At 35.6% G+C, this 26,272-nt stretch overlaps 2 protein-coding genes across 2 annotated transcripts in view; one reads left to right on the forward strand and one right to left on the reverse strand.

Moving 5' to 3' along the window:
• The window catches only part of XRCC4 (X-ray repair cross complementing 4), a 215,121-nt gene that overhangs the window by 47,853 nt on the left and 140,996 nt on the right, over positions 1-26,272 (forward strand). Inside the window, exons 3-5 of the mRNA XM_049766213.1 lie at positions 188-354; positions 12,199-12,351; positions 13,600-13,706. Of these exons, the coding sequence (XP_049622170.1) occupies positions 188-354; positions 12,199-12,351; positions 13,600-13,706 (427 nt within the window). The remainder of the gene's footprint in view (positions 1-187; positions 355-12,198; positions 12,352-13,599; positions 13,707-26,272) is intronic.
• LOC126001010 (male-specific lethal 3 homolog) lies at positions 8,232-9,320 on the reverse strand. The gene has a single exon (XM_049768184.1). The coding sequence runs from the start codon at positions 9,312-9,314 to the stop codon at positions 8,232-8,234; it is 1,083 nt and encodes a 360-aa protein (XP_049624141.1). The 5' UTR covers positions 9,315-9,320.

Consider the following 26,272-nt stretch of genomic DNA (forward strand, 5'->3'; position numbering starts at 1 on the left):
AAAAATATTCTTAGGCTATACGTTGATTTTTACAATAATATTTAGCAAGAAAGTAAGAAGTTACCCAGATTTTGTATTCTGTATTCTTTTTGATTCTTACATTTTTTTCCCTTCAGGGGAAATTATACATGTCTAAAATTGGGCTTGATACTGCATCAAAATCAGTATGATTTTTTTTTCACTATAGTTCAGACTTGGTTCCTTCAACGTAGAAAATGTTGCAAGCCCAGCTGATGTCATTAGAGAAATTATTTGTGATTGCCTGGACACTATTGCAGAAAATCAAGCCAAAAATGAGCACCTGCAGAAAGAAAATGAAAGGCTTCTGAGAGATTGGAATGATGTTCAGAGTCGGTGAGTACATAATGAACTTGTAATATAAGAGCCTTACATATTTACTGTTGCAAGATTGACCTAATAATTTGTAGATTTTGGGCCCGGAGAGATAGCACAGTGGCGTTTGCCGTGCAAGCAGCCGATCCAGGACCAAAGGTGGTTGGTTCAAATCCCGGTGTCCCATATGGTCCCCCGTGCCTGCCAGGAGCTATTTCTGAGCAGACAGCCAGGAGTAACCCCTGAGCAATGCCGGGTATGGCCCAAAAACCAAAAAATAATAATAATAATAATAATAATAATAATAATAATTTGTAGATTTTATACTAGCATATGTTGAAAATAAAGTCTTATCATTTATGCCTTTATTTTGTATAAATAAACCAAGATTGTTCACTGTTGCACATTTCTAGAATACATTGACACATTCAGGCTGTTAGTATTTGGGTGACACCAACTAACATACATACCAGTGTGTTCAGTTTTACAACAAAGTCAAGTCCATTTACATTGACCAAGAAGATTCAGGATGTTGATACTTAATCAATTTAGCTCAAATTATAAAGTGAATACTGAATGAAAAAATATATAAACAAAATATAAATTATCCCAATTGATTCCAGCTTTAGATTTTTATATGAATAGCAATTAATGATGTGTGTTTTAGTAACTTTAGTCATTTTCCTCTACGTGAATAAAAGTTAACACTACTAGCATTTCTTGTTTTTGTTTTGTTTTGGGGCCACACTCAGCGGCTCTCAGGTATTACTCCTGTTTCTGCACTCAAATCACTTTTGGCAGAATTGGGGGACCATATGGGATATGGGGGGACAGAACCTGGTTGCATGCAGGGCAAATGCCCTATGTGCTGTTCTATCACTTCGGCCCTACTACTAGCATTTTTAAAAAGAGGTAATCGTGACTATTCATCAAATTATTTGGAAGACTGATTTCCCTGATTTTGCTTCCTATTTTTTCAAATTATGAAGTGGAGAATAACTTAGTTTTTCAATTATTACAGCTCAAGATTTATCATAGTCAGGATCATTTTATACTATTATAATTGATATTGTATTTATGGACATTTGTAGATGAAAGAAAATTTTAAAAATGGATTTTTTAAAAAAATATATATTTCTGGGGTCAGCGAGGTGATGCTAGAGGTAAAGTGTCTGCCTTGCAAGCTCTAGCCAAAGAAGGACCACGATCCCCAGCGTCCCATATGGTCCCCCAAGCCAGGGGCAATTTCTGAGCGCTTACCCAGGAGTAACCCCTTAGCATGAAATGGGTGTGGCCCAAAAAACAAAACAAAACAGAGTGGTGGTGTGGAGCAGAAAGGCATCTGCCTTGCAGGCAATAGCCTGGACCGTGGTTCTATCCCCTGGCCTCCCATATGGTCCCCTAGGACAAGAACGATTTCTGAGAGCATAGCCAGGAGTAACCCCTGAGCATCACTGGGTGTGGCCCCAAAACAAAACAAAATAAATATATGTTCGTGAAGATGAATTTAGTGAAAGAAATCATGTACCTAGTTATTTATATTCATTAACTATTATAGGACATATAGTTAAATATCTAACACTTATTTACATACATTATCTTTTATATTATGATAATGTCTTTTTTTTATAAGCTCAGAATATATTTCTCTCTAATAACAGGTAAATAAACCAAATCAAAACTGTCAAATATTGGAAAATTATATAAAATAATAGATAATTCTTTTTAACTTCTGTTTTATTTATGCTATGATGAATCATTATCAAATAACTGGTAAAACGTATGATTTGAGACATACATATAGTTTGGGAGTACTTTTCTATATTATGTATGTGTAAATCAGTTTATAGACATTAGACCTTTGGTATGATAAACTATTGTATATAGGACACAAAATACTCTTGGTATGATAGAAAATTTGATCCATGAGTTACAAAAATACAGACTGAATACTTAGTACTTGGACAAATTACTGTAAGAATCTTCCAGAGATTTTGAAGAGATAGCACAGTAGTAGGGTGTCTGCCTTGCATGCAGCTGATCCAGGACACTCAATGCTTCCAATACTGGCATCCCATATAGTCCCCAGTGCCTGCCAGGAGCAATTTCTGAATGCAGAGCCAGGAGTAACCCCTGTGCATTGCCGGATGTGACCCAAAAACAACACAAAACAAAAAAAGAATTTTCCAGAGGTTGAAAGAGGTATTACCCCATAATATTCAACATCACTGTCATAGAAAAAAATGCAACAGAGATTAAAGCTGAGACTTGCAGAATATGCATCCTGTGTAAAATGTTAGGAGTACATAGAATACCTGACCATGACTACTGCTTTTGAATGATCTAAAGTGCTTTTTAAAATCTTATTATGGAAAAAACCACAGGCTTGCATTTTATCACTTGCTTTATTTATTTTTTAAATGTTTTTGATAATACTGAAAGGGCTCTAAGCCTGCAGGGGTCTCAAACTCACAGCCCGAGGGCTGCAAAAGGCCCTCCATACAACATTTTGTGGCCCTTCCCTAGAGGAATCTTTTTTGTTTTGTTTTGTTTTAGTTGTTTGGGTCACACCTCCCAATGTTCAAGGCTTGCTACTGACTTTGCACTCAAGGATCACCCAGACTTTGCCTCCTGCGGCCCCCAGGTAAACTGAGTTTGAGATCCCTGCTCTAAGGGCTTCAAATTGTGATAATCCTCCAAATTGGAGGGAAAGAGAATCCACTTCAAGGTAGTTAAAAAGAAAAATATTCCACATGTTAGATTACTAGATTTATCTATTTCCAAGATAAGATTTTTCTTTTCTATCAGAGGAATATGTGGCCATTTTAATGAGCTACAAAAATATTTTGAATATTGCCAAGAGTACTTAAGTATTTAAGGAAATACTCTTAAGTATTTCTTTTCTATTTCTAGAGCCTTTGTACACTAGAAATCGTGCAAAGGTTTTGTACAGCTCCAATTTATATAAGCAGTAGTACTTTTCAAGTCTTCATAGTAAAGTTAGAATTAGGAAATAAACACACTGAAATAGGTAATTGAGATATTAGAAAATAGAGAATCATTAATGTATAAGTCATTAGATATGTAGAATTTTCTAAGCAGCCTCTGCCTTTCTCAACAGTATTTTATTCCTGTTCTTTTCATTTCTTGTCCATCATTAGACTGTATACACGATGGAGTTAAGTTGCGATGGGACACTACATTGTGATTCTGAGATTTGCTTAGAAGATATTAATAAGGCTAAAATAAATATGAGATAGGATATAATATGAGCAAAAGTAATCACACACTTAAGTAATTTTTTAATATGGATAATATGTATTATATGTTAAAAATAGAAATGTAAATTACCAAAGATAAATAATACTATTCCATTTTTATTTTTTGAAAAATAATCTGTTTAATAGAGATGTCTGAAAGGAGAAAGTTTAAGTGTTAATAGCATGTGTCTGAACTTATTGATGAAATTTCTTTTTCCCTTTTTCAGTATTTTTGTTTCTATTTTGATACTTAAATATTGGTCATAGTTATGCCAGTCAGCTTTAAAGATTTCCATGTTGAATGACAATAATGAGTCAATTAGGTTTAAGTGAAGAATGAAAATTACATAGGAATAGAATGAGTGAGCTTTTATGTGTAGACTTAAACGTATGTATTTGCTGTCTTTTATTTACTTTATAGCTATGGTCTTAGTTTCAACAAGTGACATACTGGATTAATTTAACTTTGTATAGTTTAGATCGAAACTACTAGACAGATTTCCAAGGGTGATATTAGAAATATTTTAAGTGGATCTGTAGGTTATTAGTTATATTTATTTCTCTAGTTTTTCTTATTTTATTTCAAATTTTTTCTTTCTAAATGAGCCTTTGTGCTTAGATATCAAGATAGAAATTCTCCAGCTTTATTCTGAGTTAATAGTTATTAAACCTCTAATGGGAGCCAGTTTTCATCTGATTGAATTGGGTTGACACTCCTGTAATCAGAATAGAGAGACCTTGAAAGCTCCTCTCCCTCATCTCTCTGCTTCAAACCATAAGCACATTGTGTACAGATGAATTCAGGCCAATTTTTAAAGACCTCAGGAGATAGTCTCATTCCCTCTGGTTACCCATTACAGTCAGAAAATTCTTCCTTCCATCTCTTGGTAATCTGAGTCTTTCACAGTATAGTTGAAGGCCGTTTCCTCTTGTTCTGTCATCAGAAAGGCTAAGAACAGCTGTTCACCATCTTCTTCAGTATTTTCAGGCTTATTAAACCTCACTACCGCTGCTTTCATTTTTCAATTCTTTTTTAGCATACTTTGTTATCTGAGTTCTTTGTAGAAATTTTTTTCTTTTGTCAGACCTTGTCCTGGATATAAATTTATCATTTATTATTGTTTTATAGCATTACATCTTCTATGTCTTATTTCTGCACAAATTATCACTTAGCCTTGCCTTTTTTTTTTTTTTTTTTTTTTTGGTTTTTGAATCACACCAGCAGTGCTCAGGGGTTATTCCTGACTCTGCCCTCAGAAATCGCTTCTGGCAGGCAGGGGACCACATGGGATGCTGGGAATCGAAACAAGATCCACTCTGGGTCAGCTGTATACAAGGGAAACACCCTATTGCTGTGCTATCTCTCCAGCCCAAACTATTGCTTTTTCTTTAAGTCGTTTTATGTACTCTTTTCTTATCCTGATATATTTTGAATATTCTGTATATATTCAAATTTAATTTTTATGTTTTCTGATTTTGGGCAGAGGGGATTTAGGGCATACACAGAAGTACTCAGGTCTTACTCCTGGTGTTATTCTGGTGTCACTATTAACAATGCTAAGAAAATCATATATGGTACTTGTGATCAAACTAGTGTTTATGACTGAAGCCCAACTATAATAATGCTTGTAATCATGGTGCTTAAATAAAGATTTTATATATTAAATAATAAAAAAATTAGAGTTAACACATGCAGGCAAATGCCTCACTCACTGTACTATTGTTACAGTTCAGTTTTTATCATTTTACTTTATTTAAACACTTTTATACTTTATTTATTTATTTATTTTGGTTTTAGGGCCACACCCGGTGATGCTCAGGGGTTACTCCTAACTCTGCACTCAGAAATTGCTTCTGGCTTGGGTGACGGGGACCATATGGGATGCTGGGGGATAGAACTGTGGTCTGTCCTAAGCTAGCATTAGCACCACTCTGGCCCTTTTTTTTTTTTGCCTTCTTTTTCCTTTTCCCCCTTTTAAGTGTTCTGTCCCATCTCACCTGGGTTAGCTCTGTAAATGAAACCCATGGATTGATATTCTTTGTCAGCCGATGTATACACATGAATGTATGGTTACCAAACCAATGTCAGTCTAGTGCCTGTTAGTAACAGATACCATGTCTATGTTGTATGTTGTTCTCCCCTCTATCATATATAATTCCTCTTTCCCCCTTTTGCTTACCACCTTACAAACCCTTTTTTAGGCAGACATGTTATCCCCCCATGTAACCCCTTTTTCTTTCAGTTCTTAATTCCTCTCTAAGCAGAATATGCCCCCACCCCAGCCAGCTGCCAACCAGCACCTAAAACAAAAAGATGATAGATTTTTAGCCTGAGAGGAAACTGACACTCTGCTGCTACTGATTTACTCTCTTCAGCCCCTTCTCCTCCACCTCCCTTCATTGTGGACTTTTGCTTGCTACCAGATATGGTGGCTCGGAATTCCCCCACCTGAAAATATTTCCTGATAGGTGACTACTAGAAGCCATTTTTTCATAGACTCCATGAAGTCAAACCACAGAATGAAGCTGCGCTCTGGATTTTACCCCCTCCCACAACTACTTAAAAAGATTTAAAGTTGACACATACATCCCCTTTGAATAATTCTTTAGATGTATTCGTTTAGTAGGCATAATCTTAATTGAATATCTTCTTATGTAGCAACAATTTCACCCCACCCTAAGGATCTGTTTAGTACCAAATTCTAGTAGATAACTCTGTTTAGAACTCATGTCAGAAATAGGTTAAGTGGATTGTTTGGCTTGTTACCTTGGCTCCCACATACACCACTAATATCTTGTGGCATGGCTTCTCTCTGCACAGGCACATTAAATGGGGAAACGTTTACATATTCAAGCAGATTCTTATCTAGTAGAGAAAGGAACACACTAATTTTATACTGCAGTGGGGCCTGACACCCTGAACACTTGGCTTAGTGACTTGGCTGAGACTTCAGTAGATCGGACATTGACCTTGAACCATGGACACCATCTTCGGAAACAATCACAGTTTTCTACACCATCACCAGGAATAAAAAAAGCTATCAAGGAAGACCCTACTACTGTCATGGCACTGACTTAATCCAAAGAGGGTCCTTACAACACCATGACAACTTGGAAAGAGCAACAGACTGCTTTTTAGCATAGTATTCTCTGTATTGGTATTTAACGGTGGGATAAAACTAGAAGACGCTACATGTCACCTGGACTTCTACATAGGATCTGTACAGAAACCATGGCTCGTAACTTCAGAAACCTGACAGCAACAACTGTGATGGTGAAGAGCTCTTACCGGGACCATTGACAATGACTATGGTGTTGGACAACCTAGTATGCCTAGAGCCTGGAGTAGGTCTTATGCCAGAGTGCTTCATGGGTTGGTCTCCCTGTTCATAGTCCAAAGGTTTTTCCTTTCCATTTCTCCTATATTTTGCTATGCCTATGCAAACAACAGCTGCCACAAACACACATCTTTTTTAGTGTACTCTTGTATCTCCTAGCTTAAAAAAAAAGGGGGGGGACCTTACTAAAGCCCTCTTCTAGTGTAATAATTGCTTTACTGTAGATATAATAATTTTCACAAATATACTTGCTAAAAAACTTTTATTTCTATTTTTTCCAAATTATTATTTTATTGTTTTAGTTTTTTTTTTCTATTTCTCAATAACCTCACTTTCTGTCATCCTGAAAGAAATGTAATGTGATCAATGATGTCAACTGTGTGATACATTTTCTTTAAATAAATCAACTTAATTATAAAATAAAGATTCTGGGGAGTAAATATGGGTGAACCACATGCAAGAAAAACACCCCATCCAATATATTATCACTTAGGATCCTATTCCTCTAATTTTATATAATTATACAAGATATTTATTATAATTGCTTTACTTTGCTTTTGTTTAATCTTCAGTACTTGTGTTCATCCACAGATGTCTAACCACCCAATCCCTACCACTACTAGGTTTTCCCTCTGGCCTCTGTCATTGCTTTATTTATTAGTTCAGTACTCCAAGTCCACCTCTAGTAAGAGTCAGCCAGTGTCCAGGGAACCCAAGATCGCTATTATAGTAATTTTTTAACAAAAGACAGGAGGTGTAAGTCATAGTTATTTTTAATAGCTAAAATGAAAAAGATATGCTATGCTTTACTTACATCAGTAAAGATTAAGTTTACAGAAAATGAACTAAAACAGGTAAATAAATGTATAGCTGCATTTTTGGCATATTAATACCAGCTCCTTCTAAGATTTAGTGACTACCTTATAATTTCTAAGCAAAACAAAACTTTGCCGGACAGAGTTACACAGACTAAGAATTTTATAAAATTAATGCTGGTTGATGCTAACAAATAACAAAATATGTGCTAATTTCTATCAAACAACTATAGCATCCTGAGATAGTCTACTCTATGCACAATTTTCACAGTTGTTTAGCTATATAAAAGTTAGGTGAATGAGTTTAATTCTTTACAAAGTATTGCAGTTAATATGTTTATGATAAAAGTCAGAAAATCAGTCATCTAGCAAGTAATTCTTAACAGAAATAACTTTAGGAAAACATATCATTCCATGGGCTGACTGTACATGCTTCACATGTGGGATTTCCTGGGTCACAGCCCCAGCAGCATCAGTAGAGCGCCTCAACACTTCAGCACCATTGCCCTGGGGTGCGCATCAGAGGCAGAAACATAAGCCGAATCTGGGAAGAAGTCGTCATGGTATTCTGCTAAAAACCTCAGAAAGAGATCCAAGTGCTTTAGTAACGCTTTCAGATTCTTCTCAGAAAGGGACATCTTTCCCAGGATTTCTGGAAGTTTCACAAACAATCGTAGCAAGTGATGTGCCCCATAAATAAAAGAGGCTGGAGGTGGCTGGTCACTTGGGGGGTAACTCTCTGGAACAAGCTTCCAAGCAAGTACCTCGTTTACTTCTTGAGTTCTGCCTTCGAAGCCAGCAAACACAAAGCTCCCTTTTGGACCGATCAGAGGAAGGAGAAAGGCTGAGCCACTCAGTCCCTGTGTCCCCTTTTCCAGGGACAGCTTGGGCCTCCTGGTGGAAGTGTTCTGCTGCCCATGCTTGGGCTGGGGCGAAGCACTGCTCTCTGACAGCGTGTTGCAGCTGACAGAGCGGCGTGTGGAGCGCCTCAGAGTCGGCAAAGCTTCCACCTCAGATTTGCGCCTTTTTGGGGTGCTGGGCTCCTCGGGCATCGGCCGACTCTCACTGGACGGTGGAGTGACTGGATACAGCAGAGATGGACCTGGAGAGCTCTCCTCCGGGTTCCTGTTCATGGCGGAGGCCAAATGCGAGGAGGTGGCCATTTTATATTGCTCTTGTTCATACGGATAGAGCAACAGCAACGAGAGGTGAGAATCAAAGATGATCCTTAATCCATCCACCATCTCTTTGCAAAGGGCGAGGCTGTCCGACTCGCCTCCGGTGGAGACCCGCGGGCTGAGCAGATGGCGCAGGCGACCGCCCTGGCTCCTGCCCGCTGGGCCGTAGCACACCGTCACGCCGGCGGGTGGCACCGGGTGCTGCTGGGGACGAGGCGAGAAGGCAGCTTTGAGAGCAAAATACCTCACGTACGACTCCAAGACGGTGACCACGTTGGCCTGGCAGGGAAGTTGGACCAGTCGTTTCCTCCGGTTGATGTAGTAGCAGTCGTCCTCCAGGACCTTCTTCAGAACCTCGGGGATTTCGATGGCGATGGTTCTTGCTTCCATGTCTTTTTCTGCGAGCACGACTCTCACTCTTTCCTTTGCGATTCCTGGTTGAGTTATTGCTCAGGACTTTGTGCACCACGGCTGCCCTCCAAGGAACTGTTTACTGAACTTGCAACTATTTCTTCAGTGGAAGATTTTTTTCGGGGGGGAGGGAAGAATCACTTCAAGCAACTCTGAGCTTTGCAAGAGGCCTTCAGGTTTTCTTGCCAATTTACTCCCAAAATCTTATTTTTTTTAATCAGTTTTACCTAGTGTTTCGAAGGACGGGATCTCCAGGTGACCGTCACGCAGTCCCCAACACCAACTCCAACCGTGAAGAGGGGTGAGATAGTCTGGAATCTTTCAGTCTCTCTTGGCCGGAGTCTCCCTCAGAAAATGGCGGCCACTGGGGCGGAAGACTCGCCCCCTTCTGGCTGCTTTGGCCCTGCCGACTTCCGGAGGCCCAGTCATCGCGATGTTGTGCGGGACTGGAATGATTAGTTGAAAAAAGAACCAGGAACATTTTCTTCCCGCCAAAAAATAAAAAGTTGGAAGCGTGAGTAGATTCTTCTAACCGAGCTTTTCTTCGGTGTAGAACTTCTTTGTTTTCCTTTGTGCCACATCTGCCAGTGCACAAGGAATTTCTCCCGGCTTTATGCTGAGGGATCACACTAATGGTGCTTGAGGAAACATGAGTGCCTGGGATTGACGCTGTGTTGGTCTTTTTTTTTTTTTTTTTTTTTTTGCTTCATTTTGCACTCTTAATATTACTTCACTACATGCTTTAGCAACCAATACATGTACATTATTTGATAAGCTGTATAGATTTAAAATTAAATTCGTGGGAACAAGTGCATTTAACTATTTTTGTATTTTAAATTGAACTTAATAGTTTTAAATCTAGTAGAATTTACATTTATAAATTATACCCGTGTATTATGGACCATTGTTATATATATATATATATATACATATACATATCTATACACATATATTTGGATTTCTTTTAAGAGTTCATTCACTAAACATTTGTTTTTTTTTGCTCCTGATCTTTTTTACCTTTTTGTTTCCCTCCTAATAAACTGGTTGTTCTGATTGTTCAAAACTTTATTATTTCGCCCATTTGGTTTCTATATCATTTATAGGTAAATTTAAAGTAAACTCTTTATTATTATTTTTTTTTTTTTTTGGTTTTTGGGTCACACCCGGTGGTGCTCAGGGGTCACTCCTGGCTGTCTGCTCAGAAATAGCTCCTGGATGGCACGGGGGACCATATGGGACACCGGATACGAACCAACCACCTTTGGTCCTGGATCGGCTGCTTGCAAGGCAAACGCCGCTGTGCTATCTCTCCGGGCCCAAACTCTTTATTTTCTAAACACAAAATCAATAATTCAAGAAGATATATGGACACTTGTGTTTAATTTAGCATTAAGTAAAATATTTAACCAAGATATGGAAATGCCCAAATGTCCAATTACAGATACATGGGTTAAGAACATGTGGTATATATACAAATATGGAATATTATTATGTACCTGTTAGATAAGACTGAAATAATGTTGCAATGTATCATATTAAGCAAAATAAGAGGAAAATTAAATGTAGGATAATTTTATCTATTGAATAGAAATATACAAATTAAGGGAATCAGTAGCATCCATAAAAGACATTCCCTTGGTCTAGGATTATAAAACTTAAAAACAGAGTGTGACAGGGCATTTATGAAGTGCAAATTAGATGTGACATAAGGACAATGGTGGAGTAGGATCATGGGCTTTTGGCTGTTCATCAATAATATAAACAAGTATATTGTAAACAAATACTTAAAGTATGATTATAATACATAAGGCATATTGCTTTATGTTATCCTAATAAGTGATAATTCATATATTTTATGTATTTGTTGAATTAGTGTCTGTGGAGATATTTCTGTTCTGCACATCTTAAAAAAGGGTTGACCATGGCCAGAGCAATAGCATAGCAGGTGAGGCATTTACCTTGCACACAGCTGACCTGCCAGGAGTAATTTCTGAGTGCAGAGCCAGGAGTAACCTCTGAGCTCAATTGGGGATAGTCCAAAATAACCCCTCCCCCTAAAAAATAGGGTTGGCCTTTTTAAAAAATTGTTTAGTTTGATAAAATCTTTGTATTTTGGAGATTTTGACTTCTTGCTAGGCATTTGATTTGCAAATATTTCTTCCTTTAATAGGATATCTTTTCCTTTTGATATAAGCATTTTTTTCAAGTCTTTGATTCATTAACACTGGTTATTTTGGTTGTTCTTTCCTTGCTATGTAGTGGGGGTACCGAATGTATGTCTAAGGCAGATTTCCATGAGCATATCAACTATCTTTCCCTCTCTATCTTATAGCTTTAGGGCTTACGTCTTAACATTTAATGAGTCTGAATTAATTTCTGGTTTTATTTTTTTACTGGTGGCTGATTAGTTTCTACATCATTTATTGAAGACACTGTCTTTCTTCCATTATTTTCTCTACTCCCTTGTTAAGCATTAGTTTTATGTGTATATTTTATTTCATTTCTGGGTTCACAACTTTATTTCACTAATCTATGTACTTTTGTTTTAATAACAGGTTTCTTTTATTACTGTGGTTTTGTGGTATAGGTTGAATATGGGAACATGATATATAATTTATGTTGTTTTTCTCAGAAGCTTTTGCTTTTCGTTTTTGGATTTCTTTGTATTTTCATGTACATTTGATTATTTTTGTCCCATTAATGGGCATTCATTGACTCTGTTTTCTGTTTTAGATGTTACAGTTTTAAAAAGAGATTTGACATTGTATTTTTCTTATAAAGTGTTTGAAGTTATTTTTCATATTAAATGGGATAATATGCTAATAGAAATCTGTATCACTTGTATATTTGTTTTCAAATTTAGATTTGAAAAATGTGTGAATGCTAAGGAAACTGTGGAGAATGATCTTTATACAAAATTTATTCTTGTACTAAATGAGAAGAAAGCCAAAATCAGAAGCTTACGTAAAAGGTTAAGTGAAATTCAAGAATTAGGAGAGAAGATTGAACATAAAAGGTATTTTGACCTTTCTGTTTTTAGATGAGAGATACATAAATTTCAGTAGAATTTTATTGAAACATATTGAAAGGTAAGGACTAATCTTTCAGTAATATGAGATGATTTGATAATCTAAAATTATTTATTTTGCCTAACAGTATGTTTGTAGTATACTTCAGAATTCTCAACATAATCTTGCCATGTCTGCCATATTGTCATTTCTACTTATTTTTGTTTGTTCATTTGTTTGTTTTTGGTCACTCAGTAGTGCTTGGGACTTGCTTCAGCTCTTACAGGGGACTACATAGGATGCCAGGGATCAAATCTAAGTTGTCTGGTCTTAGCTTTTTCTTCATAAAAGTATGAATTTGGAGGAGATTAAAGAAAGGCAAAACTGCTTTAAGATAAATAAAAGTCTGAATGCTCTGGATACTACAGGGGGTAACTTGGAATACACTATCTTATAGAGTAAAAATAAGTGTAAAGAAACTGATTGAAGAACTATGTAAGCTTTTAAGCCACACTTAGTTTATTAGGTGAAAGAGAAACTTATTCTAAAAAGATTTCACATAGTACAGAGCCATAGTAGAATGGGTAAGTTATTTACTTTGATCATGACCAACCCATGTTTGATCCTGAGCATCACATGTAGTTCCATGAGCCTCATTAGAAGAGACTCCTGAGCCAGGGTAGATCATGAGCAATGCCAAGTGTGGCCCCCAAACAAAATATTTCACATAAACACTGAGAAGATAGGGTTGAGCTGCTTCCCCTAGCACCATGGTGCTTGGTGGCCTCCAGCTCAGCCAGTCCCTACCTTGTACCAATACTGAATACCAATATTGTAGAAAATGATGTCAGGTGCCGATCCCTGAGTACCATTAAGGGGGCAAATAAATAAGTTGTAGAAGGTATTTAAATAGTTTCGCCTCAGTCAAACATATTTTGTTTGTTTAATCAGAAATTTTTTCCAAAAATGTTTTTTGATTTTTGTTTGTTTGTTTGTTTGTTTATTTATTTATATTGGTTTTTGAGTCACACCTGGCAGCTTGCAGGGGTCTCTCCTGGCTCTGTGCTCAGAAATTACTTCTGGCAGGTTCAGGATACCATATGGGATGCCAGGATTCGAACCAATGACCTGCATGCAAGGCAAACGCCATACTGTATCTCCGTGCTATCTCTCCTAAGAATGTTTTTTTCTTAATTGATGAATTTTTTACCTAGCCAAGGTTGGGGTATAAAGAAGAATGCTAATTTTCTCTCTAGTGAAACTGATACATGTGCTGAAATGAGTGCAGATAAGGATGCAGTTTATGATGAAAGCACTGATGAGGAATGTGAAAACGTGCCGGATGCCCCTCTGTTGACATCAGGTAAAATAAATTCATTCATTTCTTTACTGAGTTTCTAAATTGGGTCAAACCTTTAAAGATAATAAACCAAAATGAAACATGGATGTTTAGTGTGAAAACTCATAAGTTCAACTACTTAATGTTAAAGGTTAACTTTATAAAGAGTACAATTCATGGAAACAATGGAACACACATGTCTAAGTAATATCATTCCTTGTTAAATAAGGATACAGTAATAATAAACAAGATGCCTTTTTGCTAAATATAACTGAGCTTCAGAGGACTGAATACCTTTAACTTAAAAAAAGATATTTTACAATTTTCTTTACCGAGTTGTTCATAATACAGCCCTTTGAGGCATTAAATGTTCAGGCACCAATCCTACCACCATTGGGACCTTTCCTTCACAAGTGTACCCAATTTCTCACCCAGCACCATTGCCTGCCTCCTTTAGCTGCCTTTAACTTTTTAAAACTTAACTAACTAGAGTATGGGTGGATGCATGTAATCAACTGGAATGCTCTAAATTATTATGAAGTTGATACTTTTACTTATTTCACAAAGTGAATTGCCATGGGGTGAATAGGATTAGAAGAAAAGATAAAAAGTTGACAGCTTGGGGCCAAAGAGGTAGCACAGCAGTAGGGTATTTGCCTTACATACAGCCTATCCCAGATGGATGGTGGTTCGAATCCCTCATCCCATATTGTCCCCAGTGCCTACCAGGAGCAATTTCTGAGTCCAGAGTTAAGAGTAATCCCTGAGTACTGCTGGGTGTGACCCAAAAACAAAAACAAACAAACAAACAAAAATTGACAGCTTAAAGAACCTAAGCAATACTTCTTTCTCAAATCAAGTTCTCAGTAGGTTTTTAATACTGGTGGATTTTTCTTCAAGATTTATTTAGATTTCCTAGAAGGTTCCTAGAAGGATACCCTTCCCCCCAAACCTGGTCTTATGAATTGATAATTCTAATTAAAATAAAATATTTTCAAAATAAATGTTTGATTATTATAATGAATACATTATTGTGTGCATGTTACATACCAGGAACTTTTCTGTGTAGCAGAGAAGAAAGGATGAAAAATTGTGCTTTCATTTGCATGAAGCAAGTTGTAATATGAATAAATTAAATATAAATCATAATAATTTTATATGCTGACAACAATATAGATAGGAACGGATGATAAAAATATAAAAATTAGGAATAGAAATTAGAGTTTTGATTTTAGGCGAAGCAGTAAAAATGGTGATAAGATGGTAAGTCTTCATATACTTGGGAAGAAAACATACTCTGTTATGTATACCTGTCCTGATACCTAAAGTGTTTAAAAAAGATGATGAAGGAATTGTATGGATAAAGTTTCAAAATGAAGATTAGTTAATCAGTCCAAAGAGAGGCCAAAGTATATCTAGTCACTGAATTGATTTCCACTTCTATTTTAAGTTATATTGGAAAATAATAGTGAAAGATTTTAAATGAAGCAAAGAGATTTGGTTTTAATGGGATTAATCTGGCTATATTGGAATATAGCACAGGATGGCAAACAGTATAATAGTTGGAAAGCTAGCTTAACAGTACATGATGAAAGTGAATGACAAGGTTGGCTTAATCCAGAGTGATATAAGTAAAGTTGATTTCTTGCTGTCTTATTTTAGGTATGTTTCAAGGCAATGGGATTGCCAATTAAATAGATATGGGTCACGAGAGACACCAAAGGTGATAAAATATTTGTACTGAGCTATGAAAGTCATGCAGTTGATTTAATTAGTTGAGGGATGAAGAAAATTTTAAGTAGAAAATTTCCAGTTTGAAAATCATTAACTCTGAGATGTTGGTGGAATTTGATGTTTAAATTTTGAGTTCTGAAGATAACTTATTACTAAAATATTAGTAAAGATGGCATTTAATGTAAGTTCAAATTTTAAGGAATAAGCAATCATTTTAGAATTTGGTCTTAATAAATGTGATAGGGGTCAGGAAAATGAGATCAATAAAGCAGGTTGGACATAGGTTTAAAGTAGCAGACGTGGTTTAGGTCATACCTGGTGCACTTTTTATATTGGCAGACAATAAAGTAGAACAAATTGACAAAGACATAGAAAAGTTTCAAGTCCTAGACATGGAAATATACCTGATGATTATAGTATTGATTAGTTAGGTTTTAGTTGGTTACATGATCACAATCACTTTGATACTTAAGAGTAATTTTTGTTTGGTTTGTACTTGTTTAATGTTAAATTGGACATTTAGATTAAAAGTTACTAAATAATCTAATGTATTTGAAAGCTCACAAAGAGAATTTGTACTCTTTCCAATATAAGCATTCTGAATTTTTTGAATATAATGATCTTTGATTTTTTTCCTTATTTATAGCTGTCTCAATAATTTTGAAAGTAGATAAAATTACTGTTAACAAGAAAATAAAAGGTTAAGGATGGTATATGAGAATAGTGTTATTTTTTGTGTCTAACTCATTTTAATCAAATATTTTATTTATAAATAGCCTATTTTAAATTTAATAAAACCACTTTTTTCCTAAAATGTTTAGTTTATTTCATATGTTTCTATATTTTATATGACAGTATTTTATTTAACTTATAATTAGCTCACTATATGTTTGATCTGTAGGTTTCTGGATTTTTTTTTTCTTTTCTTTTTATTTAGTTAGGGCAAGTTTTTATGTCAGGATTTAAGAACAAGATCAGGGCAATAGCTAAGAGGGCTGGAGAACAAGTCTGACATGTTGAGATTCCAAGTTCGATTCCCAGCACCAAATTACTCAGCTATGCAGCTAGCTATGTTGAATGTAGAAGCACCCCAAGCACCATCAATATGGTCTTTTTTTTTTTTTTTTTTTTTTTGGTTTTTGGGCCACACCCTGTGACGCTCAGGGGTTACTCCTGGCTATGCGCTCAGAAGTTGCTCCTGGCTTCTTGGGGGACCATATGGGACGCCGGGGGATCGAACCGCGGTCCATCCTAGGCTAGCACAGGCAAGGCAGGCACCTTACCTCCAGCGCCACCGCCCGGCCCCCAATATGGTCTTTTTATGTATATTATGTATAGACATATGTGTGTCTAATAGAGTAGGGATATTATAAATTTCAGAAATTTCAAGCAGTACTTTCGTGAACAAGCAATTTAATTTTGTTCTCCAAAGTTAAAACTTTTCCCTTATCATTAGTATTATGGGGGTGAGGGAAGAAAGTAGACCAATTTAATAAACTACATCATTCTAAAATAAGTTAAACCACATATAATTAAAAATTTCAAAATATTAATTAACAATTTACTATCTAAAAGGAATCTCAAAACATGTTTTAGAACTTGAAGATCACAGAAAGTGCCTTTCCATAATTATACTTTATATTATTCTAGAATAATATTTACTTTTCTGTTCCTTCACTTTTGGAATTTTAAATAAGTTATAGTGCTATTCTAGACTTTATTTTCAACCATAATTTATACTGAAGACCTAGAATTCATAGATATTTAATTTTGCTTTAAATTAAGTTTATGTTAGAGAAACTAGTTTTGATTTTATTTATTTATGTATTTATGTATGTATGTATGTATTTATTTATTTGAATTTATTTTAGAATACTCTTCTTCCTTTACAAAAGAGAAGGGGTAATTTTAACTCCTTTCTATTTGAAATTAACTATGACTTGGCCCTGAGTGATAGCACAGTGCTTAGGGTATTTGTCTTGCACTTGCCTGATGCAAGTTTGATCCCTGGTATCCCACATCGTCTTCCAAGCCTGACAGGAGTGATTTCTGAGCTGAGCACAACCAGCAGTAATCCCTGAACCATATGTGGCCCAACAAACAAACAAACAAACAATTAACTCTAAAATTGATCTCTTAGCTTGAGCTCCTACTTTCTGTGTGGTGTTTTAAATCACTAAAAACTGATGGGTTATGTAAGGCTAAAGTTTCTCCAGGAAACAGTTTTCACGGATGAAAATCAAGTAATATTTGTAAATTTTGCTTTGGAGAATCTTCACGTTCAACTACTCCGAACAAATAACAGAACCTTTCCAAATATGCAAAGATAAAAGTGCATTTTCTATATTTTTATAGTTTTTCTCAAAACTTCTTCTAATTCATTGCATTCAAGTAACCTTCATATGTCTCAAGAATATGTGATATAATTAAAAAATGAATTTGTCAACTTACTATTTTTATATATGCCATTTTATAATTTTAATAAAAGAAGTATACATATAAAGTTTTTAGATTATATGTGGATATTTTAATAATTTTAGCAGTTATAACAGAATATGACTTTATCCTAACAATTCAAAATACATTTGAATGTTTATTATGAAAATGGGACTTAGGGACTGGAGTGATGGTATATTAGGTAATGTAGTTGTCTTCTACAGACCTGACCTGGGGATTGGTCCCTGGCATCCCATTTGTTACCCCCAAGCACCAGTAGTAGTAATTCCTGTGCGCAGTCAGGAGTACACCCTGAGCATTTTTGGCAGTGATTGGAAACAAACCAAGCAACCAAAAAACTCATCAAAACAAAACAAAAAGGAAAAGGAACTTGGAATTTACTTCATAGGAAGAGATCTACCTTGTAAAGCATTTTGAAAGCGTATGCTTAATTGGCTCTCAGTGAACCATTATAAGAAGACTTTTGAACATCTAATTCTTTACTAATTATTTCATTTAAAATTTTTGAATTATGATTATTTCTTTTATTAGAATTTGACTGATTAGTTAAATGAGCCTCACTAATAATATAAGAAAAAGTATATTCTAGAACGTTTTGCCCTTTTTAGCTTTATATTTAAGATTCACAACCATTAAAAACAATTAAAATAATATTTTTACTTCTTTACTTTCTTACATAACTATGGACCTGAGTTTAATTAGTTCTATTTCTTAACTAAATGTAAAATCCTTGTATAAATGTTATCAGTAATCTGGGCTTCTCCTTAATTGATGGGCTTCTTTCAGAAAGTGTAATTCTAGAATAGCCTTTTTGAGAATAAATGAAAGACTATCTTAAACCGTTGATGAATACTGATATAGAAGCCTTAAAAACAGAACAGAATCCAAGACTTCTATGTATCAAAGAGCTTGTTGCTTCGAATAGTGAATGTCTACTCACAGAGGGGATAACAACATGTACTGCCAAAGACATTACTCAGTAATTCAGCGTTAGAATCACAGATAATGCCCTTAATCTTATCCACTTTTTAAAATGAGACACATTTATTTGTAAATTCTATATTAAAAGCCTGATTTAGTAAAAAGTTGTTGCAGAAGTATAAAATATGCGAGAGTCCTGCCTACTTAGCATATATTTTAGGGCTCTTCTTATAAGAGAGCAGCCTCATTGGGAAATGGCATTATTATAATATTCTTTAAAATCTATATTAATAAATATATTCTTCTAGTTCAATTGTATTGAATTTTCAGATTAACAAAAGCCTAGGAAATTTATATGAATAACTCTTGGCCACACTGGAGAAGAAAAGCATTTCCTTCTATTATAAAAAGTGACATTTTTCTTCTTTGTGGGATATTATAAATAACCTTTGAAATTTCCTAACACTGAGACCAAGCCTCTGATTTAACAGAATAAGAACATTTTTCTCTTTAGAGAAGAGAAATCTTATTTCTACATAAATTCTCTTATAATAAACAAACAAGATTAAAGAAAGAAACTTTAAAAACTACCAAAAGGGGACTGGAGCTATAGCACAGCAGGTAGTGCTTTTGCCTTACTTGCAGTTGACCTGGGTTTGATCCTTGGCATCCCAGATGGTCTCCCATGTGAGGAATGATTTCTAGGCACAGAAAGTCACAGGAGTAACCCTTGAACACCACTGGGTATTGCCCCCATACCAAACAATCTACCAAATGCACATATTTCTACTGAGATTATCTGTATTCATGCATAGATAATATTTTTATATATGACATATATGTGCATGGCATGGTAATATGTATATTACACTATTTGATATTTTACAAATTCCATATGATTTACTACAAATATATAATTACTTTACATAATATATTAATATATTATAATATATAAACATATAAATATATTATAATATATATAAATATATAATTTTATAATTTTTTATCTTGAGGTAAGAATAGTAGAGATCTTGTCTGAGAAACTTTGTTTTTGAATATGGCATACTTTTTATTATTGTTATAAAATCTATTCTTTCATTTAGAAATAATACTTGAGACCATGGAAGGAAGTTGCCTCAAAAAATTGACACACATGTTTTGCATGTAGGAGTCCTAAGTCCTGTCCCCAATATTTAATGCTTTAAGCATTGCCAGATACGGCAGCCCATCCTACCCCAACAAACATTGAATCTTAACAGGTTGACAGTATAAATTAGTTTCTTATTGAGAATTGTTTGAACTTTATACCCTATGTTTTCAACTTTGTAGTTTTTTTTTTTTACTTTGCCCTACATATGTATATAGATCCACCTTCCAGATTCTGCTAATTACTAACTCTCCCAATCAAAATATAGTCTCTTCTTTTCTCTGAAACTGGAACTTGGTCTGGAGGTTTCTTATGTGAGAGTTTCTGGTGAAAGTGATATAAAGCCTTATAGTTTTTAAGGCTAAATGCTAGAGGTTTTTGCCTGGTTCCTTTTTGGATCCCTAAAATGCTGCTCCCTGAAATCTACAGAGGCCATTTTGTAGATATAGATGAGCCACAGTTAGGGAGATGGAAGAGAGCTCTCCAATCTAATCAAAATAGCCTTTTGATGTCCTGAAAACAGAATAACTTCTGGAGATCCAAAGATAACATTCTCAGCAATGCCTCTGAATTCTTGAAAAATACTGTTTGAGATTACATTATATTTTAATTATGTCTTTTTTTGTATGTTTTTTTTATTATTGTGACCAAAGTGTATTACAAATCTTTCACTGTATCATTTATGGTACATATCGACAGTGAATGAGTGGCATTCCCACCACCAGTGCTCTCCTCCCTCCACCCCTGTTCCCAGCATGTATCCATATCTCCCTCCGTTGTCCCCCAGAATGCTAGTGCAACTGGTCTCCACTTTACAGCTTGTTGTAGATTGAGCATCCATTCCACTGTCATTGGAGATCAAATGGATAAGAAAAAAGGGAGAAAAATAATTTGGTAACAACTACCAAAAAAAAAAAAAAGAAAGAGAGAGGAAAAAAATGGAAGAAAAAAGAAAAAAAAATGCACCCGGCAAATAAAAATAAAAATAAATCACCAAATAATAACCACAAGAGTGAAAAAGAAAAAAGTGGAAGAAAAAAGAGAAGGAAAATAAAGTAAAAAACTAACAAATCAAAACAAAACAAGAAAAAGTGGGGTGCTGGAGTGGTAGGGTTTGACTTTCCCACCACTTTTTTTTTTTTTTCATAGGCACAGTAAACATTGGGGAAAAGAGATTCAGGGTTTTTCTATCCTTGAAGCATACCATCATGGGATCAACCCCTGGCTCCATATATACTCATTACCCCATCCCAAAGGCTTTTTTATGGTGCCAGGAAACTTTCCTCTCAGTTGTGTGCAAGAAAATCAAGCCACTGTAGCTAGCGATCTTGGTCTTTGCACATGTTATAGGTCAGGGTCTAGGATAGAGTCTTTATGGTTCTAGAGGTTTCTATCCATCGTTGTTGTGTTCGGTCTTCTGTAACACTTGCTCCCTGTTTTCATTCAGTCCCTAAGCCGAAGCCTAGTGTCTTTTTTTTTTTTTTTTTTTTTTTTGGTTTTTTGGGCCACACCCAGCGGTGCTCAGGGGTTACTCCTGGCTGTCTGCTCAGAAATAGCTCCCGGCAGGCACGGGGGACCATATGGGACACCGGGATTCAAACCAACCACCTTTGGTCCTGGATTGGCTGCTTGCAAGGCAAACACCGCTGTGCTATCTCTCGGGCCCAGCCTAGTGTCTTTTATAGCATTAACTGATGTACACTGCTGGTGCTTTAACCATTGCCATCACTTGCCTGTAGTCTCAGAAACTGGTTTGTAATAATATATTCGTATTTTCAGTAGAGGGACAGTTGGGCCAAACCTAGCAGAAGTGTGTTTGTGTGTGTGTGTGTGTGTGTGTGTGTGTGTGTGTGTGTGTGTGTGTGTGTTTGTGTGTGTTGGAGAGTCATTATTACCAGTTTTTAGTTCCCAGTAATGTTTGGGGGATCTTGTGATTAGAAGGGTCAAAACCAGGTCTGTTCAAAGCATTAGTCAGCCCTTTGAGCTTCTCAGTTTAATATAAACTCATTTATGTATCAATGCTTTCACTTGCTTGGCCTGTAGTGTTTCATCCTTGAAGATGCCTTTGACACCAATGTCCTGGAGCCTTCTGCCTACATTTTTCTCTCTGTACCCTATAGTTTCAGATATGATATCAAGGTCTTTACTCCATTTTGCTTTGACTTTTATGCATGGCTTTAAATAGAGGTCTGAGTTCACTATTTTGCATGTATTGGATGAGTTTTTCTACACAAATTGTGAAGATGTTTTTTTTTTCCTCCACTTTGTATTTAGTGTGCATTTTTCAAAGATTAATTGATTATACCTGAGGTTCATTTTCTGAATGTTCTTGTCTATTCCATTGATGAAAAGGGCTGTCTTTATTCCAGCACCATGACGATTAGTGCTTTACAGTTCAGTTTAAGTTTGGAGCAAGTCATTCTCCCATCTTGTTTTTTCACAAGGATTAGCTATTTGAGGAGTTTATTGTTGTTACATACAAATTTCAGATCTTTGAAAAACATGCTAGGTATTCTTATAGAGATTGCATTAAATCTGTACAATGTTTTGGGAAGTATTACCATGTTAATTATGTTAATCCTCCCAATCCATGAGTAAAGTATATGTCTCCATTTTCTTGTGTCCTCTCTTACTTCTTAAAGCAGCAATTTACAGGTTCTTTTTATAGTTCTTTCTTTTCTCTTTTTTTTTAATGGAAGAACACTTTTGTTTTTATCTTATTTTTTAATAATATCTTTATTTAAGAATCATGATTCTTTAGTTAACTCCAAGATACTTGATTTTCTGTGGCATAATTGTGAATGAGGTTATTTTTAATATATTTTTCTTTCATTATTTGTATATAAAACTGGATTTTTGTGTATTAATTTTGTATCCTGTCACTTTACCATACATATCTATTGTTTACAGAGCTTTTTTCTGAAGTTTTTAGGATTTTCTTAATATAGTATCATGTCTCTTAATACAGTTTTATGTCATCTGCAAACATGTCTTCTTGATTTCTTTTCCTATATAATATAATTATTGATTAGGGTAGAATCAGTAATACAACAGTCCAAAGCCCTGTCTTGTTCTCCAGGAGAGGTGGTTGGGGTCAGGAGAAAGGAAGTCCTTAAGGAGAGCAGCTTCCTAGGTCTCACTGTCACTGCTGAATATCTTATAGCCTGTTACCTCACAGATGCACTGTTGCTGCCTGTGTGACCTAATTACAGGTTTTTCTGTCTCACTTAACCTTGCCCCTGCTGTATTCCCTTGAAACAAATGGCCATGTCCTGCAGCTCAGCTGGGAAGATGTGTCCGAGCCACACCCACAGCTCCAATTCCTGACAGGGTGCCACTCCCTGACATTCTCCTGGCAATGGCAACACATCCTGCTGGCTTCACTGCCACTGTTGGCCATCTCAGAGTTGGCATATCACAGCCACACCACCACTGTCTGTATGGTCAAATTGCAGGGCCCTTCTGCCTCTTTTAACCTTGCTTGACTCAAGCACACAGAAGAGGCCACACTGCATTCCTAAGTTTTCAGCTTTGCTCTGGGACCAAATCACTGCCAGACTCACTGCCAGACTCCTGTCTCTGGGAACATCACCAAGTAGTCACTACCAGCACTGCCTCTGTTGCTTACGGCTGCCATGCTGCCATGTTTTTCTTCAGCCATCTCCCCAGGAGCCTGATTTTTTATTTGGTGATTTGCATTTTCCTTTACTCCAGGAGTCTGGTTTCCTGTTGCCAAGCTCACAGACTTCTGGAATTTCAACCTTGCACAGGGATGAGATGTTCTTAGTGTCTCTAGGCTCCTCTTTGCTGCTGCTGCTGCTGCAGTCACCACTACTATTGTCTTCCCTCTGCCTTATTTTTTCTCAGCAAGACTACAGACGTTAAATATAGTCTTATACTATATGCCATCTATGTATTGTTAAGTACATAAATAAGTAGGTACATAATTTTTATCTTTCTTATGAGTTGGATTTTTCTTATTATGAAATATTATTCATCTTACCTATTAAGGTTCCATTCTTAAAGCTCTCTTCCAGTAATCTAGCTATTTTCTTAGTATTTATGTGATTTATCCTATTTATCTATTTTCTTTTTTCTTTAACATTTTATATCTTTAAAAATATTTCTTAGATTATAGTTATTAAGACTAGTTAGATAATTTTATTTTTAATTAGAATGTTTGCTCTTTCTGTATTTTGTATAGTTATTTATATTTAGATATGCTAAAATATTATTTATATTTTATTTTCATTGTTTGAACATTCTCCCTTTGTTAAATTGTTAATTTGTATGTATGTATGTGTGTGCATGTGCATGTGTGTTTGGGTCACATCTGGCCGCTCTCAGGTTATTCCTGGCCCTGGACTCTGAAGTCATTTCTGGCAGGCTCAGGGGAACATATAGCATACAGGGGATTGAACCACAGTTGGCCACATATAAGACAAACACCCAACCTGCTGTACTTTAGCTCTGAACCTTAACTATGTGTTCTATATTTTTGTTCTAGTGAGTATTATAAAATACTAATGGTGTTTTGTGGCCCAAAAACAAATAAAAAATATCATGGCCTATTATAGTCTAATATAAACTTAATTTTCACATTTTACAGATTATGCAGGTATTTTGAACATAACTGCTTAGCTATCAACTTTTTATAACAATTAAATTTGCCAATTAAAATCTCAAACACTATTTTTATAGTTTGTAATATTCATTTTTTGTTTGTTTGTTTTTGTGTTGGGGGGTGGGGCACACTCGGTGACACTCAGGGTTTACTCATGGTTATGTGCTCAGAAATTACTCCTGACTTGGGGGATCATCTAGGATGCTGGGGATCTAACGTAGGTCTGTCTCGAATCAGCCACATGCAAGGCAAATGCCCTACCAATGTGCTATTGTACTTTCCCCTATAATATTCAGTTTTGTTTAAACATATCTCTGCTTTGTTATGTTTTGCGTTGTGTTTTTATCAAGATTATTTTTTTAACCTGAAGAATTCTATTTAATGTTAGTTTTAACATGTTTGTTTAGCTTTAGTAAAATTATCTTGACTCTTATGTGTAAGCCTTTAGTTTGAAAAGAATATTTGCTGGTAGAGAGTTCTAGTTTGACATTTTCTTTTTTTCAGTGGTTTGAATATGGCATTCCCTTGTCTCCTGTTTTTTTTTTTTTTTTTTTTTTTTTGTATTACAGTTAAGGAGTCTGCTTTTAGTCAAACTTATGTCACTCTGATGTTAAGCTCTTTGATTTTGCTCATTTTATCATTTAACTTTTTTGTTTCACAGTTTATTTTCTGTTGAACAACGTGTGGTTTACTTCACCTTTAACTGCTTGAAGTTCATAGAGTTTAAATTGGTGACATCAACTTTTTGGTCACTTTTACAGAATTATTGGCCAATGATTTTTATAAACACACATTTTCTTCTTCTTTCTTGGGAATACACTTACACATGTACTAAATGTTTCCATATGTTAAGAGTTCTTTTTACCCTTTCCACACGTTTCTTATGTTGTCTGTGATTTCAGTTACTTTAGCTTTCTTTGCGTCAGTATAAATATTTTCAACTGAATCACTTCATTAGAATTTTCAGTCTACCAATTTATTTTGTATATCTCCCTTTTCTGTTATGAATCAGTTAGACATGTCTATAATACGTTTCATCATTAGTGTGTCAATACTTTTTTTTAATTTTATTGAAACCATTGTGATTTACAAAGTCCTTTATAATTAGATTTCAGACTTACCATGATTCAGGGCCAATACCACAACCAGTGTAGACCTCCCTTCACCAATGTTCCCAGAATACATTCTATACCACCACTCTTTACCCCTGTCCTGCCAGTATAGCAGGCCCATTTTAAGTTTAGATTTTTATAGTTTGTGTCCCTTGATTCCATTATTGTTGACTTTGACTTGGATATTTAATTCTGTCCTTTTTTTTTTTATCTCCACCAATGAAACTGAGACTACTTAACCCTTTGTCTCCATCCTTTCTTCCCCTGCCCTTATTAATTTTTTGGGGGGGGCCACAACCAATGACTCTCAGGGGTTACTCCTGGATATGCGCTCAGAAATCACTCCTGGCTTGGGGAACATATGGGACGCTGGGGGATTGAATCAAGGTCTGTCCTGGGTCAGCCGTGTGCAAGGCAAACACCCTACCACTGTGCCATTGCTCTACCCCTTTCTTAATTTTTATTTTAAAAAAAGCATAAATATGAGGTAAAAACAAAGTAATTTGTCGTTCTATGAAAAAAGCAGGAGCTGTATGCAAGCGGTAGGGTATCTGCCTTGCACACATTAACCAAGGACAGATCACTTCAATTCCCT

The sequence above is a fragment of the Suncus etruscus genome, chromosome 2 (genome assembly GCF_024139225.1).
Source record: "Suncus etruscus isolate mSunEtr1 chromosome 2, mSunEtr1.pri.cur, whole genome shotgun sequence".
Lineage (NCBI taxonomy): Eukaryota > Metazoa > Chordata > Mammalia > Eulipotyphla > Soricidae > Suncus > Suncus etruscus.

Coding starts and splice junctions, on each gene's coding strand:
- LOC126001010 (XM_049768184.1), bottom strand. CDS start 9,314: ATGGAAGCAAGAACCATCGCCATCGAAATCCCCGAGGTTCTGAAGAAG.